This window comes from Leucopleurus acutus, assembly GCF_964270905.1.
Source record: "Leucopleurus acutus genome assembly, chromosome: X".
Classification (NCBI taxonomy): Eukaryota; Metazoa; Chordata; class Mammalia; order Artiodactyla; family Delphinidae; genus Leucopleurus; species Leucopleurus acutus.
The window spans coordinates 35569943-35588358 of NC_139148.1; the positions used below are offsets into that span (position 1 = coordinate 35569943).

Consider the following 18416-nt stretch of genomic DNA (forward strand, 5'->3'; position numbering starts at 1 on the left):
GTGGGCTGGGGTAGGAATGCACTTACCCTAATGCAGGTTGGTAGCCGTGGGTAAGATCCAGTAGTCAGTACATCAATAGCATATGGGATGGCGAAACTAGGCAGGCGTGCATGGACCAGAGCATCTCTAGCTAATGAGGCCAGGCGATCAGCAGTATCCACAAAGAGGATGGCTTGATGATCTAAGAAGCTCGAGATCATCTTCAAAGCAAAGGGTATATGTATTACGCTTCCTTGAAAACCAGCCACTTTTCACGTCAAATATCATTTATTGATTCCAAAGTAAACTCTGAGAGGAATTACTATAGCTTTTCCATATTTCAAAATATTTCATCAAAAAATTTTCCAGTAATTTGAGGAAAGAAGAAATATTTTTAAAAACCAGTAATTTTCTATCAATTTAAATAAAAGGTTTCCCGATTCGTTTCTCCATCTTTAACATTACACATACATATGACAAGTTAGGAAAAATAAATAGAATACAATGCTTTTTCTCTTACAGACTTCTAGAGTTGATTGGTAATAAAGGAGACATAAAAGCATGGTCTCCTGGACCCAGACTGCCTTGGTCTCAACTTTAATTCTGCAACTCACTAGCCCTATAACCTTGGGCAAGTTGCTTAAATCCCTCTTTGCCTCAGTTTTTTCAATATAAAATGGAGATGATTTCCTCCCCCTCATAAGGTTGTTCGAGGATTAAGAGTTTATGCATATGAAACCTTTAGAACAGTGCCTAGAACATATAAAACACACAGTAAACATTGTCCATTATGAGATCTAGGCCGACTTCACGTCCAATATAGAAATCCTTTCCATCAGTTGTCTACTCAATGCATTTCACAAGTGTGCCTAAACTAGTAGAGGTCATCATGAAGCTGAAAACTACTTCCTTTCTGGAACAATACTTAAAAGTCTTTCACGTCCTTCAAACGGGGGAAGCCCACTCTATCTTCAAGCTGAACATTCCAAATTCCTGACTCACCATCCCTATTCCACTGCCTGGAAATGCTCCAGTTTATCAGTGATCAACTTAAAATATGGTATCCAGAATTAATAACACATCATGCACACATAATGCCCTACATTTTCTCAGTATTCCCACACTTATTTTATTATCTGATTTTCACGACTCTAGGAAATAGACAAAACAAGATAATTACTATTATCTCAGAGATGAGAAAATTGAGGCTGAGGTTTAGACACTTGCTCAAAGATAGTGAATAATCAGAGAAGCTGGAACCAAAGAATGTTTTTTCTAACTCTTAGTTAGACCAGCACAGTCCCTCAGAAGTGCTACCTTCCATGACTAGTAAAATGGAGTTCTATTAACACCACCAACACTAACTTCTTATCAGCAGCCACGACACTGCTAACACACAGCAAGCTTGAAGTTAACTAAAAGGCCTTGATCTTCTGTGCATGAATCTCTATCAAGCAAGGTCCCCTTTCCCACCCTGAACCTAAAGCATGACTGTACTCTGATTTTTAACATATTTGAATCCTGCTTCTCTCAACTTCCGTATAGGTTTTTACTCAGATTTAGGTCATCCCAAGTCTCCATTCACTCAAGACACTGTAAAAATGCTTAGGCCAAAGAATACTGAAGATTTCCGTCCAGGAAGATATGCATCAACCCTAGTGGGGTGCCACAGTTCTTCGAGCCTACATCACTCCACCTTAAATGTGGGTTATTAATGAAACTCTCTAAACTACCTTGCTCAACTCAAAATAAACTAGCTCCAGCTATATTTCTTTGACTTCGAAATCAAATTAATAAAGATAAAAGTTTAGTTTTGAGTTACTTATTAGTGAATCCATATAGGTCCCTAATAATCATGCTCTTTTTTAATTCTTAAGTACTCACATACCAACTGTTGATATGATTAATACCGATCTCCTTTAAAATTTAACTGAGCACCAAAGAGACACTTCTCTAAGGAAAATATACAAATGGCCAAAAGCACATGAAAAGACGTTCAACATCACTAGTCATCAGAGAAATGCAAACAAAAAACACAGCGAAGTGCCGCTTCACACCTACCTACCAGGAACGGCCAGAATCAAAATGTCAGACGATAACAAGTGCTGGCATGGAGCAATTAGAACCCTCTTACATTGCTGGTGGGAATGTAAAATAGTAGAGCCATTCTGGAAAACAGTCTGGCAGTTCCTCAAATGATTATTAAATATACAGTTACCGTATGACCCAACCATTCCACTCCTAGGTATATACCCAAGAGAAATGAAAACACATGTCCACAGAGAAACTTGTATATGAATGTTTATAGCAACATTATTCATAATAGCCAAAAACTGGAAACAACCTACAAGTCCATTAACTGATGAATGGATAAACAAAATGTAGCAGATCCATACAATTCAGCTATAAAAATGAAGTACTGATACATGTACAAGTACAACGTGGATGACCCTTGAAAACATCATGCTAAATGACAGAAGCCAATCACAAAAGACCATATATTATGATTCCATTTACATGAAATGTTCAGAATAGGCATATTTATAGAGACAGCAGAGGTTGCTTAGGGCTGGGGGGTACTTGGGGTGATAAAGGGTAATGATTTTCTTTTTGAGGTGACGAAAGTGTTCTAAAATTGACTGCTAATGGTTGCACATATCTGTGAATATACTAAAAACCACTGAATTGTACACTTTATTATTATTATTTTTTTTTTGGCCGCACCGCACAGCGTGCGGGATCTTCGTTCCCTGACCAGGGATTGAACCTGTGCCCCCTGCGGTGGAAGCGCGGAGTCCTAACCACTGGACCACCAAGGAATTCCCAGAATTGTACACTTTAAATGGATAGATTGTATGGTATGTGAATTATATCTCAAAATTGCTTTTAAAAAAAGCTCAAGGAGGAGAGAGATATTTTTTCTTTTTCTTAGCTAAAACATTATCCAGACTGCTTTACCATTAGTTAGAGTTCTATAAACCGTGTATTTATACACTCATCTAAACACTTTATATGTCTGGCGTGGTTAAAGATCATTATCTATTAAGAACCTCTAATGAGTCTAGTTAAATAATCATTAGGTTGAGAACACAAGTGTCAAAACGTGAATAACCCTCTAATTCTCCAGCTGATGGACTTTATCCCTGACAAAAACACATCTCTGTATCTACATTCACAAAACAAAAATACCAAAACTTTATGTATAAAGTTCAATATGAGACTTTATTCAGAATGCGACTTACTGGAACAGCCAATTCAAAAAACTAATAGGAAAATACTATACCATGAATTAATGAAAGATAAATACAATACGGCTCAATATCAAAACCAAGAGTTTTGGATTTTGCTTGATATTATTTTAACGACATACAGCTCAGTAGTATCAAACAGGTAATTTAAATACCCATGGTATAATTATGGATTTAAAGCTAGATTTGAAAAATTGAATACTTGGATTTTATATACCTCAGTAATACTTAACTCTTCACTGAAAGTCTGAATACCTTTAGGAAAAGATTACCTCAAATTAACTAATTACTGAAAAGAAACCTTAGGCTTCTCAGAAATACTACCATGCTTCTTCATTTTGGCCAAAATAGATTCATTAGACTTGGTGCCCAAATTTGCAAAACAATGAAATGAATTGTAAACTTTCTGGTAAATAAGCTTGGAATAAGCCTGTTTATTAATATTTATAATAAAAACTATCCTTTGATGACAACATGAATAAAATAACTTTTTCCCCCATAAAGAAAATTCAATATATGGTACAAAATATCCTCCCCCTTTGATCAATGCTATATAAAAGGATGATACCAGCTTACTCCTAGAGACAAAAGATCTGTGGCTAGAAATGTGTCTTCTTTTAACTTTCAAAAAATATATTATTCTAGAATTTTAAATTCTCAACTTCTTCAAACCTCTTTTTTCCTTTCACTTTAGCAATTTTCACATAAGCTTTCTTTCTAATGATAAGGGAACCTAGTGAAACTGAGGATAGCAAATGCACTGGGCTAAAATTGAGGGGAGATGTCAGAAAATCATATGCAGAAGCACACTGTGTTGTAGATTTCTTTCTAAAGGGAAATTTTATGGAATATGCAAACCCCAATAGACCTGCAAATGTAAAGTTACTATAAAAATATTTCAACTTAGCTTTATGGTGGATAAATAAATGCTCTCATTATTTTAAGATTTTATTCATTTTATTATAATTACTCTACCCTTTCCAATACGAAATCTATTCTCCTCATTTTGTGTCTCATCTGTTAACACCATATCATCCTCCCCAAGTTATGAGCTCAATAGGCTAACACAAGATCCCTACTGATGTTTCTCCTCCTTAACGTTTCCTGAACATAGCTTAAAACTTTTGTGGGGGGTAGGGGGTACATGTTTTAGAATCTTTGGTACACTTCGCTACAGGTCACTCCTTTGAATTCAAAAGAATGACTCAACCAACAGTCAAAAGACCGTGAGCTTCCTGAGGGCAAGGACCATGCCTTATTCAAGTCTCCATCCACTATGCCTTATGCCCTGTGTGCAATAAAGGGTTGGAGAATGAACAGATGAATAAACAAAGGGACAGATAAGTGCTATCATCAGCTCTGGGGCCTTGAAAAAGCCATTTAACTTCGAGGAACCTTATTTCCTCATCTGTAAAATAAGAAAAGACTGACTCTGCCATTCTCAAAGGGTTGTCAAGAAATCAATAGGCAAATTTAGGGAATACTTTGCAAACTCTAAGGAAGCATACGAATGTAAGCTAACCATTTTCCCCCTTTAGGTCCAGTCTCATATTTAATGTCTTCTAGCGTAACGCCATCTCCAGATATGGCCTACTCTTTTTTCTGATTAGGTGTCCATAAACAAATGCTAAGTTTCTACAGATATATACTATACATTATCATACAGAAATAATGATTACTCACATAAGTAATGTATCCCAAAACATATCAGCAGATATAAGTTAGAGCTAAAATTAGAAATTATGCCTATTACAAGTTAACATTCCAAAAAAGTTATTTTATATAAAATAAAGTCAAAAGTTTAACTCACCGCACATTTTTCCACTTTGCCAGCATTATTAGCCCATTTTACTAAAGCTAATAATCGAACAAAGAGTTGGCGTGTCCGGCTAGCAAACTGCACTATTTCTATTTTCCTTTAAAATAAAACAAAACAACTCTTAATGAACCAACAAATTTGAAGGAGTATTTCACAATTTATTTTATCTGAGCTAAAATATGAATCAGTCTTTGTTTACAACCATTACAATGAAATGAACCACCTATTTATTTAAATATGAATTATTGTCACATTTTGTATACCACCTGCATATACTTCATTTTCTACCTCAGAGTAACATCTCCAATAGAATGCTTAAGCAATGAATCACATTTTCAAATTAATTTTATACTGCAATAAAAGTTGTTTACTAAAATATACTAAATTCACAAATATAAAATTATTATATAGAAGTTAACTGGGTCACAAAGGGGACCAAATTATGGTTTGAAGTTGAAATTATGAATTAGTAACCTTTCTGGTAAGAGAAAGGAAGTGAAATAGCTCTTTACCAAAACTTGAAACTGTATTATTTCTACAAAGGCAAGGGCCCATTTCCCATCTTGCAAGAGCATGATTTATAAAATTGAATAAAGAGCTTAACTATGCAACTCTTGACCAAACTAATTTCAATAACAAAGTACTAAAAATAAAAGCTAAAAGGTCTGTCCATATCTATTTTTATACTATACCCACTACAATGCTTTTTCTCCCCATACTCATCAGTATTTTTATCATCTCCTCATAAAGGCTTAAAAGCTTTACTAAAAGCTTTACATCGTCAATCAGCGTGTTAGCTAGACCTCTCAACTTCATGTCGGCTACAAAACTGATAATCATACCTTTCATGGTTTACCTTATGACACACAAAAAAATATTCGACAGGCCAGGACTGATGACAGGCCCCAGCAAGACACCAACCTCCCTCCAAGTGGACTCTGACATATTAATCTTGTTACAGCTGTTCACTGACCTGTAGATCCAACCCACACCTCTGTATCTCACCAACAGCAAGACCATGATGCAATGCGCCAAAATGAAAGTTTCTGCTGAAGCATAATCCTAACTGAAGACCACAGAGTCTAGATCCTATTGAGAGCATACATACCCCACAAACAACCTGAAAGACTTCCTTAAGGTTCAGCCTGCAATATGATTATTGGTGGTAGAAAGAGAAGAATCAAGGACACTGATACAATTATGACTCTTTGCCAGGGTCTGTGAAGGATCCTTAGAGATAAAACAAGCAGAGAGCATCACAGGCAAGACTGGAACACAGCAGAAATGTTAAATGTACACTAAGATCTGGCAGTCACCTCAGTGCTAGGAGCCTCAGTGCTGTCATTCTAACTCAGCAACGGCTTACAGAGGATGTGAGGTCTCTTCTCTCACAGAGTAAACATATTTGTATATTACTAATTTCGTTGCCAGAGGAGCTCCTCTACTGGAAAGGAGACATTCCCCTTTGTAAACTATTTTAATATGGTTTTTTCTTGACACCACACTGTCTCAAGTGATAGGCAGCATGAGTTGGTTTTCCAAGGCCCAGTTTCCCTTCCTACCCCAGAGTGGACAGAACAAATCCTGATTTTCTTTTTTTTTTTCTTCCCCAAATGAATGCATTGTGGGTATTTTATTTACTTTTGGCTGGTGTCAAATATATTTTTTTAACATCTTTATCGGAGTATAATTGCTTTACAATGGTGTGTTAGTTTCTGCTTTATAACAAAGTGAACCAGCTATATATATACATATATCCCCATATCTCTTCCCTCTTGCATCTCCCACCCTCCCTATCCCATCCCTCTAGGTGGTCACAAAGCACCGAGCTGATCTCCCTGGCTGCTTCCCACTAGCTATCTATTTTACATTTGGTAGTGTATATATGTCCATGCCACTCTCTCACTTCGTCCCAGCTTAACCTTCCCCCTCCCCTTGGCCTCAAGTCCATTCTCTAAGTCTGCATCTTTACTCCTGTCCTGCCCCTAGGTCCTTCAGAACCTTTTTCTTTTTTTTTTTAGATTCCATATATATGTGTTAGCATACGGTATTTGTTTTTCTCTTTCTTACTTCACTCTGTATGACAGACTCTAGGTCCATCCACCTCACTACAAATAACTCAATTTCGTTTCTTTCATGGCTGAGTAATATTCCATTGTATATATGTACCACATCTTGTTTATCTATTCATCTGTTGATGGACACTTAGGTTGCTTCCATGTCCTGGCTATTGTAAATAGAGCTGCAATGAACATTGTGGTACATGACTCTTTTTGAATTATGGTTTTCTCAGGGTATATGCCCAGTAGTGGGATTGCTGGGTCGTATGGTAGTTCTATTTTTAGTTTTTTAAGGAACCTCCATACTGTTCTCCATAGTGGTTGTATCAATTTACATTCCCAACAACAGTGCAAGAGGGTTCCCTTTTCTCCACACCCTCTCCAGCATTTATTGTTTTTAGATTTTTTGATGATGGCCATTCTGACTGGTGTGAGGTGATACCTCATTGTAGTTCTGATTTGCATTTCTCTAATGATTTAATGATGTTAAGCATTCTTTCATGTGTTTGTTGGCAATCTGTATATCTTCTTTGGGGAAATGTCTATTTAGGTCTTCTGCCCGTTTTTTGATTGGGTTGTTTGTTTTTTGATATTGAGCTGCATGAGCTGCTTGTAAATTTTGGAGATTAATCCTTTGCCAGCTGCTTCATTTGCAAATATTTTCTCCCATTCTGAGGGCTGTCTTTTCGTCTTGTTTATGGTTTCCTTTGCTGTGCAAAAGCTTTTAAGTTTCATTAGGTCCCATCTGTTTATTTTTGTTCAAATCCTGATTTTCATTTCCTTCCTTAAAAACGGACCAGCCAAACCATAATACAGGTATGCTTCAATTGTCTCTTCCACTTCTATCTTTTCGATCTATGTCTAATTCTCTCAGAAAGGTCACTGGGGGTAGGGAGTGGAGCGTAGTCACCAATAAATGCTAAAATCCGCCCTAGTGACTTGGTATTTAACAAAAAGATCAACCAAGGAGCATAAGTAGTTCCAAATATAGAGTCAAGTAGCCTATACTGTAGCCACAGTTTAAATCTCCATCACCTAATTTCTTTGAAAGCTTAATTTATCTTGTTCCTTTGGACTATGGAAACATACTAGCATTTAGAAATGTCTTAAGCCCCAAACTCCAACTAAATCAAAATTCTCTTAACTATAAAACAGCAATAGCAGTAGACAAATGTCCACTCTCTATAGAGCTCTAATAGCATCATTGCAGCAAATGATAAATTAGCAGCAAACTTTCTAAAGTCAGTCTCTTCCTCAGCTTTCTCCATTTAGTTCTGATTTTCTACATCTTCCTACCCCCTCAGGCACTTGACCTGGTCAGTGATTCAATAAAGATTTCTAGAAGAGAAGGTCCAGAGCTGGCCTCATACCAAGAATTGTCAAGGATGAGGAAATTATATTTCCCAGGGCTCCTTAAACAAATGGTGTGAAGTCACCCTAGGCTCTCTGCGCCTATGTTCCTGGTCCACAACTCTACCACCCATACCTACACATACCTCCCCGCCCTGCCACTTTCTCTCTCACTCACACACACACATACTCATAGATATATCAACACAGACACAGATTTAAGGTTTTTTTCATACTCACCTTTCCACATCAGATTTCCTTGGCAGTCTAAGAAGAAAAAAAAAAGAAACTGACTAAATACATGCACACCTTCATTAAAATATGATAATGGTCTTTACTTTGACTTATTAAATACCCTAGTATTTCAGAAAAAGTGGATGAATAGACACTACAGGCTTGTGTGGCTCCCTACTCTTTTTTATTTTATGAGTTTCCGGCAATATAGCTACAAAGGAAAAACTAACAAAGGAACATTTCTCTCCATTCAAAGTGCTTCAAAAGATACTGCATGAACCTCAAACATTTAAAAAGACCAAGTCTTACCTTAGCACACTACATCATAGAGAGTCAGAGAAAATATTCTTTTAAGACCAAAATGATCACGGCTGCAAGGTACTACTTAGTTGCCAGCCTCCCCATATTCAATGGAACCTTGCTTCCAAGCACTAATCCCTCCATGTTTTGTTATGGTGGGCAAAACTAGAAGCCAGGCACACAAAAGGGCCAGCGTCAGCCAAGGGATGTACAGTAATTATGATGTTGCTTGGTTAGATGCAAATGATTACTTTTAAACAGCTCCAGTGAGGTTTTGATCTCTTTTTTGCTAGTTCTCCAGTACGAAAGCCAGCAACCAATGTCACCCTTTTCCCTGAAATTATACCATTTAACACTCTCACATCCACCGATGCTTAGAAAGATCCTGATTTGCTTCCTGAATCACCACATTCTGTAAACCTCTATCCTATGGTCCAAGATTCAACAGCCTGAGCTCTAAAGCCTCCCCTACATCTGATAGGCTCTTGAAGAATACACACTGAACCGCTTAGACCCTCTTCCCCCCGACATGCCACAAGGGCAGAAAAACGAAAACCACCGCCAGAGATTCGAGGTACAAGGAAGGGAAACTATTAAAATGAGCTCTGACTTAGAGTTACCTACAATTCTTCGGGTAGACAATGGGATGGAAGCTCAAGTTATGATCCAAGTGATACAAGAAACTAGATAGGAGCTAGAAGGGCCAGCAGATCAGAGGATGAAGCAAAAATTAAGGCCTTATTATAAGACTGCAAGTAAAAGCAGCTACTGGGAAGTTCCTATACCTGTGAAAGATCCGGAAAACACTCCTTGAGAAGACTCCCCTGTCCTCAAGAGAGGGAGAGAATGAGAACCATGGACACTTCTATGTGAGAGAGGGAGAAAAACAGAAGAGTAGAGCCTTTGGGGGTAGAAAGAATAGGAATCATTGTTCTAGCCGCCGCGCCCCCCCCCCCAGACCCTAAAAGGATCATCTCTTGCCAGAGGTGGTGTCATTTCAGGGACAAAGGACAGGCTTTGCTGCCTACATCCCCCCCCCCCCAATTCCTCCTAATCTATTTAAAATTCCTTTATGGATGACAAATCCACCACTTGGGGCAAAAACCAACCCTAAAGGGCGAATCTTTGGAGGAAGTCACAGAAACCTTGTTTACACCAAAGCGTTTAAGACAAGTTTACATGACTGAGATCCTAGCATTTTCTGATTTTAATTAAAAGAGGTTTTTAAAAGGAAGAACCTACGTCTCTAAAAAATCACAGCAGAATGTAAACTCTAAAATGAAAGCATGTATTACATGAGTCGGGGGAGGAAATGAACAAGCAAAAGGAAAAAAAATAGAAATCTGGGGCCAAAAACAAACCACCTTTTTTACTTTCAATAGTCCACAGACAAGCATCAAATGTGGCAGAAGTAAGACTCAAAGTATACCTTGAACACTGGTTTTATATTAATACATTAATCCTGGCAGTTTTTACCTGGAACAAGGAAAAATACATGATTTAGGAACTTCCAAGGTATATTCCTAAACCAATTTTGGTTACCACAAATCAAAAGAGAAAAAAGTTATTTTATATACCTATGTATCAAGAGCAACAGTGAATTTTCCCCTTAAATTCCCCAGGTCTACAATGACAGGTGCCCTGACTTAGAACAGTTATTGTTCTAAGCCCTGGGGAAGGTAGCAAGCAACTCAAAATCCCTGTCCTCATAGAACTTCCAGTGAGGAGGAGACAGACAACAAACAGTAAGTGCTGCAGAAAAACAAAGCAGTGAGTAAGAAGGATAGGTTGAAGGGGCAGAGTACTTCTCATGGGTGATCACCAAAAAGTCTTTCTGATAAGTTACATCTGAACAAAGACCTAAAGGAAATGTGAAAGCAAGCCACACAGATTTCTGCGAGAAGAGCAAAGGCTCGCAGGTGGAGTGTGCCTGACCCTATCAAGAAAGATCAATAAGAATAGCGTGACTGAAACAGAAGAAGCAAGGAGAGTATTAGAAATGAAGTTAAAGAGGTAAGGGAGAGAAGACACATCATGTAGGATATTAAAGGTAGACCACAGTCTTGGTTTGCTCAAGATAGTCCCGGTTTATGCCTGTCGTTCTGCCATTGCTATTAATAGCACCACCTTTCATGCTCAAAAGTGTCCTGACTTGGACCATAAATTTTATGGTCACTCTCTATATAGGTGACTATAAAAAGTTTTTACTCTAAGTGAGATGGGGAACCACGGGAAAGTTGTGAGCAAATAAGTTTTAAAAGGATCATCCTGGGGCTTCCCTGATGGCGCAGGGGTTGAGAGTCCGCCTGCCGATGCAGGGGACGCGGGTTCGTGCCTCGGTCCGGGAAGATCCCACATGCCGCGGAGCGGCTGGGCCCGTGAGCCAGGGCCGCTGAGCCTGCGCGTCCGGAGCCTGTGCTCCGCAACGGGAGAGGCCGCAACAGTGAGAGGCCCACGTACCGCAAAAAAAAAAAAAAAAAAAAAAAAAAAAAAGGATCATCCTGGCTATTTTATGGAGGAAAAACCGTAGAGGGGCAAGGGTAGCAGCAGAGGCCCCAGTTAGCAGACTACTGCAGTAACACAAGCAAAGGATTAACACCTGATGGAAACATTGAAAAGTGGTCAGATTCTGAAGTCAGAGATGACAAGACTTGCTAATGTACTGAGTGTGGGATTGGAAGAAAGAGGAGCCAAGAATTACTCCAAAATTTCTGGCCTAAAAGCATCAAAAGGAAGAATGGAGGTACTATTTAGTGAGATAGGAAAGTTTTGGGGGCATCGAATGGAATCAGGAGTTTGGTTCTGGACTTGGTCCAGAACTTGCCCATTAGGTACTTAAACGTAGGCACCTGGATACAGAGTCTGCAGCTCAGTGGAGGCGCCTGTGCTGGAGAAATAAGTATGGGAATCATCAACCTATAAAGGGTGCAGGATGAAGTATAAAACTATATACTTATTCTACAGCAATAAAATGTTTCTTTTCGGGCTTCCCTGGTGGCGCAGTGGTTGAGAGTCCGCCTGCCGATGCAGGGGACACGGGTTCGTGCCCGGTCCGGGAAGATCCCACATGCCGCGGAGTGGCTGGGCCCGTGAGCCATGGCTGGCCACTGAGCCTGCGCGTCTGGAGCCTGTGCTCCGCAACGGGAGAGGCCACAGCAGCGAGAGGCCCGCGTACAGCAAAAAAAAAAAAAAAACAGTTTCTTTTCATAACTAAGTCCTGAAACAGTAACAACAACAACAACACAATTCAAAGAAGTGCTACAAATGCCCTATGGAGAAACAAATTATACAAATTACACAAACACTGACGGCGGCAGTTTTCAACAGTTTCCCATAGCTCTACATAGGACGGGTACATGATATCTTCTCATGGATACTCAAATTCTTATGAAATCCAACAACTAATGGTGCAGAGAAGTATATTACCACAATAATCCCTCATCATGACAGCTATTTAAGTTTCTCATTACACGGGCGCGGGGGGGGGGGGAGGCTTCTTTCTGTAAAATACAGTGTATCAAAATTCTCAGAATGATGTTTTACAGGAATAAGTGGAGCCTATTCTAATTCTTTAAGTCATCTGCAAAAAATAATATTTTAACAGTCTCTAGCAACAAAGTACTGTGACACTGCACAGCCTAATACCTACATACTCGTGTATTTCAACTGAATACACTGATCTGGAGCCTACCAATAGATAAAAGATAAAAACGAATCTAGATGAAAACTAGTAACTCTTACTTTTTCTGAACATGAATTTAAAAGTGTAAAACAGCAATTCAAGTATATATACCCCTAAATTTTAGTTTCTTCACACACGTTAAAATCTTTACAGTGTATTCCGATCCTATTCTGAAGAGATTAACACCCTAATCATGTCGCAAGGCATTTCACCCGGTAACTTGGTGATTTACAAACTCCGTTCATACCCCAAGAGACAATAACAGCAGGCTAGTTACAAAACAATCTTACACTAAATGCGTGAAGACTTCAGTCCCAAACGTTCCAGAAAAACAAACAAACTTGGAATCCAAAATTTCACATTATTTTATACACAATACATCTCCTGAGTTCAAACTTTGTCAGGAGTAATTACAACCCACATTTAAAATGTACCGTAAGAAGCTGTAAAACAATTTCTCACCTTTGGGTTTTTTGGGGGGGTTTTTTTGTAACTCGAATAGTATGTATTCCTAAACCGTAATCTTGGGGTCTGGGCTAGAAAGCTTCCAACCAAGAAATCAATAGGGTTCAGCTGGCAAATCGAGCAAAAATTCCAAGGACTGGCTTTTCAGGGAGTCTAACAACGTGCATAATTCACAAGTCTCGGCTGCTTCATCTCCAGAAAGACCCCAAACGCAAAGCTTCTCCTCCACCTCCGCTGGGCCCCAAGAGTTCAAAAATTCTAGACTAAGCAGTCCAGCAAAGAGGAGAAAGCAGCAGCCTTTTGGGGAGAAGGAGGTGCGAACCTCTCAGCCGGCTGGGCGGGAAGGGGGGGCTGGGGAGCAGGCGTGGATTTCGCGGCACTTACAGATCAGTCAGCACCATGAGCTCCGAGTAGGCCCGGTGCAGCAGAAATTCGATGAGGGTGCTTAGCCGGTAGCCAGGGCTAGCCGCCGCCGCAGCGGCCGCCGCCACGGCGGCTCCCGGAGGAGGAGGCGCCGGGGCTGACGCGGGGCCGCTGCTGCCCCCTCCGCCGCCTCCGGGCGGGACCAGCTGGTTCTCCAGCTGCACTGGGGCCATCGCGGCGCAGAACCGGGCTTGGCGCAGCGGCACAAGATGCGGACCTCGAGTCTCCCTCCCGGGCGCTCGGTCACCGCGCCGATGTGGGCGCGGGCGGAGTCGCCGCCGCCGCCGCCGCCGCCGCCGCCGCCGCCGCCGCCGCCGCCGCCGCTTACTACCGCCAGGCCGCCTCTGAACAGGAAGCCGTGCGCCGGCCGCGGAGGCCCGCCCCCATGTAGCGACAAGCCCGCCGGCTCCAGGGACTGGAGCAAGGGGCGGGGGGGGAGGGGGCAGGGGGGAGGAGGGAGGGCGGGGAAGCGGGGCGGGCGCCGCAGAAAAGCTGCGCTCCCGCAACCGATCAGATGCAGCTCCGCCAGGCAGCCGCAGCATCCATGTTGTTGACTGCCCAAAGCGGAAGTTGTTAGGCAGTACTGAAAGGGAGCCAAAGGGGAACTTCCGACAGCAACCTGTGCCTTTTCTCCCTGCTGTTGGGCGCGCGGACGCTGGGGGGCGCGTGGGAGTGGGGCGGGGCCGGCGCGCTGGCGGGAAAAGCGGAAGCGGGGGCCGGACGCCCCCGGAAGTGGATGTGAGGGCGGGGCCGGTGCGAACGTCAGCAGTTGCCGCGCCCTTGCCCTCTCCGCCCTCTGGGATTTAAAAGCCTCCAATTTGCGCTGAGGTGTCGATCAACGCTCCCCAGGTGGGTGCAACACGATCGGGAGGCCACCCCATCCCAGATGTTTGTGACTTGTGGTTCTGGACTCGCAAATTGTTGCGGCTGCGTGCTTCTGACTTCTCAGATCTTTGCCCCGCCCACAGTCTGCCCATGCGCCTTTCGTGGGATAGAAGACGTTTCCGTCATTTTTTTTTTTTAAACTGTGGGAAAAGATTCGAGAAAATCTGATTAGGGGTAGGAGCAGGGCCACTGGCAGAATAACCTCACTTCAACGGAGTTGAATATATGCTGAGTTCTTTACCGACCCCCAAATCCTGGCAGTTCTACCACGGAAACAGCCCTTAAATCCTCTACCGCTGATTCTCCCACTTGGTTCTTGTCCCTGCCCTTGAAGTAGCCGCCCTGCCTTCCAAGGACTTTCAGTTCATCTTCTGTGCCCTACTGCCACTTTTTCTCCCCTCATAATTCACGTTTAATAATTTTGCTTCCTGCGTTAAAGCGGCGATTCTCAACCTTGCCTGCACGTCGGAATCTTGGGCGGTGGAGGGGTGGGTGGCTTTAAAAAATATTTATGCCACCCCCACCCCCAATACATTCGACTTTAATTGGTCTGGGCTTCAGGATTTTTAAAAGCTTCCTAAGTGATTTTAATGTGCAACCGTTTAAAAGCGTCATTTGCTGCGACCCTTTTCAAACATCTATTTGCAGATTCTTATCTGTAACTCTTAGGTGTAAGAGATGCACATGCTGTTCCCTAAGGTTAAAATACTCTCATTCTTGTCCACTTGTGTAATTCTTAGTCGTTCTTGAAGACCATTCACCTGTCTTTTGAGGGTGTAACTTTTGGAGTGTAATTAATCACTTGCTCCCTCTTTTGTGATCCTAAAGCACATTTACACAAACAATACCATCATAGTACTCAGCAAAAGACATTAGATTACTTACACCCCCACCCCCACACACACAGGTACAGTTGCTGGAGGGCAGATAACCTCCCTAAGATTCATCCCTATGCTGCTACCTCAGGAAACAAACACATTGTTTCTAAGTTAGTTAGAATGTTACCTCTTTTTTTGCAGTTGTTTTGATTTGTTTTACTGAAGGTTCTTTTTCCTCTTCTGAAAACTATTGACTTCACTTAAAACGCCGTGGTGGTCACATACACACAAGATGTACAAGATGGTCCTTAAGGTCTTTTCTAATACTCACATTCTGATTCTGTGTGATGTCGATGGGATTTTAACTCTGCCTTATTGCATTTATTAAACACAGTTATACACCATGCCTCTTGGTATTCATTCTATTTGGCAGTAAGATTCTACCTAGAGAAATTACAACCAATTTGCAAATAAAAAAAAGTAATGGGTGGATGGGGGTTGTTTTAGAAAAGAGGAATTTTCACCGGCATCCATCGGGTTAAATATTAATGAAATTTCTATGAGTCTGAATACGTATCTTTAAAAATTGAAAAGTACTGGTTATTAAAAACGATATTCTAATGGAAAATAGGGTGAAAATACAAGAATAGAACTGTGAGACTCGATGTGCTTGAATTGTTGGAGATCGGGAGGTAATTTAAATGAAAACTGAAAGTTATAGCGCACCTCCCAACCTGATAGTACAGACAATTAAGCAAATATAGGAACTGCTAATCGAAAAAATGAATAAGGAAGGAGAGAAAATGTTAGCATGTTTGGCTGAGTTTCTAAAGGAATGGCTCATACCCAAACTTTTGGAAATAGTGTTATCATTTTAAAGCCTACAGTACAATGTTTGGCACTGTAGCATAAATACCTAATTTTTCATTCCCACTCTTCAATTGTTGCTCTGTTTGGTCATCACCAGATTCTATCACACCTGAGATGATTTCAGAACTAGCAGCATATTTCCTCAGCTCCTAAATCAACCTAACACTTTAGATCTTTCATGAAGTCAATCTGATTTTAATGAGGAACAATTTGACTGCAAAATATGGGGAAAAAAGAACATTTTCTTATAAGCCCTTTTGATGGAACATTGAAAATTTGATACATATACAGTTGACCCTTGAACAACTTGGGGGTTAGGGACACAGACCCTCCTTGCTGTCAAAAATCCATGTATAATTTATAGTTGGCCCTCCCTAACTGGAATTTCTCCTTATCTGCTGTTCTGCGATTTTCAACCAACCTCGGATCATGTAGTAACATTTACTGAAAAAAAAAAAAAAAATCTGCATATAAGTGGACCCATGCACTTCAAACCCATGTTGTTCAAGGGTCAAATGTAGTTTCCTTTTGAAACATACAGCTGCCCCTCAGACACAAAAGTCTGGGAAAGGAAATGAAAAGTATTTTTTCTTTCTTTTTTTTATGATATTACAATCAATTCCTCCAAAATGGAGAGCAAAAGCAGTAACTGCTTTCATTTAAGAGATGCTCCTTTCATAGTGAAGTTGAGGGAAGGAACTCACTGTGAGTATGGTCTGACCAACCTAGAAAAAATGAGAACACTTGGATGGCTTTGCTTATAGAAGAAAACCCAAACTTCTTAGTGTGGTCTCTAAAGCCATTAACACAGTGGTCCTTGCCTGCTTCTCCACCTCCATCTCCTGCCACTCTTTCCTTCATTCACTTCACTGTAACTTCACTGGATCAAGTACATGCCATTCCCTAAGGTGTTAGGGCTTGTCTACTGTTCCAGATACCTGAAACACTGGTATCCCAGCTCTTCACGTGGCTGGCTTCTCATCCTTCCAGTATCAGCTTAAATGAGAAAATCCTCAGAGAAGCCTCTCCTGACTCTATGATACTAGGCAGGTACAAGGATGTTCATCGCAACGTTGTTTGTAGAAGCAAAAAAATAAGAAGAATCTCAACTGTCTCTCAGTAGGAGAATGGATACATAAATTACTGTATTTCTACATACCTCTGTAATTGAATAAATTAGACCTACATGTACCAACATGGAGACACCTCAAAAACAATATGGAATGAAAAAAACCCCATCTTTTTGATACCATTCCTATTTTTAAAGCACACAAAATACTCTATAATTTAATATATCGTAGACAAAGTAAAAAATGTAAATGAGGATAATAGACACCACCTTCAGGATAGTAGTTACTTCTAAGGAACGGTTAGGGATGAGGTGATGCTTTTTATTGGTTATTAGCTATTAGTTATATCTAATGGGTTTCTTGAAGAACAACCTGAAGGAAATGTGACAATATTAATATATGTTAAATCTGGGGATAGAGATATGATTGTTAATATATTCTGCACTTTTCAATACTTTTGAAATATTTCATAATTTTTAAATTTTTAAATTTTCTATTAGTATTATTTACACAAGCTGCCATAACGAACACCCCACCAAATCTCAGTAACTTAGCACAGAAAGGGTTCATTTCTTGTGCTCACAAAGTTCAGTAAAGATGTACCTGATGGAGAGGCTCTCCTGTAAGTAATAACCTACAGATAACAGTCTCTTTTCATCTTGGGAAGCCATCGCTCTAACCTGGAGTTTTTTTTTTTTTTATATATCCACCCACATTCCATCAGCCAGAATTAGCCACATGGCTTGTTTAAAAGGCCAGGGAGCTGGGAAGTATAGTCTTCCTGTGTGCCTAGGAAGAAAATGAAATGGTTTGGTGAACAAATAACATTGTTTTTACCACAATATTAAGGTAGTCTTTTTTTCTTAGAGCACAGCATCTGAAATCAGACCACTTAGAAAAAGATCCTAGCTCAACCACTTATGATCTTAATGCTTTCCAGGAAGTTACTTCATTTCTCTGGGTTTCTCAGTTTGCTCATCTGTAATAATAGTATTTACCTCAAAGGATGATTATGAAAACTAAATGATGTTTATTCTTTCTTTAATTTTACTGAAATATAGTTGATTTACAATGTTGTGTTCAATTTCTGCCATACAACAAAGTGACTCAGTTATACACACATATATTCTTTTTTTTTTTTTTTTTTTTTCGGTACGCGGGCCTCTCACTGTTGTGGTCTCTCCCATTGCGGAGCACAGGCTCCGGACGCGCA

General features: G+C 40.4%; 1 protein-coding gene across 3 annotated transcripts in view; it reads right to left on the bottom strand.

Annotated features, from left to right (window-relative positions):
- MED14 (mediator complex subunit 14) overlaps positions 1–13870 on the bottom strand; it is a 74649-nt gene extending 60779 nt beyond the window's left edge. For all 3 annotated transcript variants that reach the window (XM_082865248.1, XM_082865247.1, XM_082865246.1), the window contains exons 1-4: positions 13522–13870; positions 8697–8723; positions 5038–5143; positions 27–200 (exon numbers count right to left, since the gene is read on the bottom strand). In XM_082865248.1, coding sequence (XP_082721374.1) covers positions 27–200; positions 5038–5143; positions 8697–8723; positions 13522–13733 — 519 coding nt within the window. In that variant the 5' untranslated portion in view covers positions 13734–13870. The remainder of the gene's footprint in view (positions 1–26; positions 201–5037; positions 5144–8696; positions 8724–13521) is intronic.
- Between the last annotated feature and the right edge of the window lie 4546 nt (positions 13871–18416).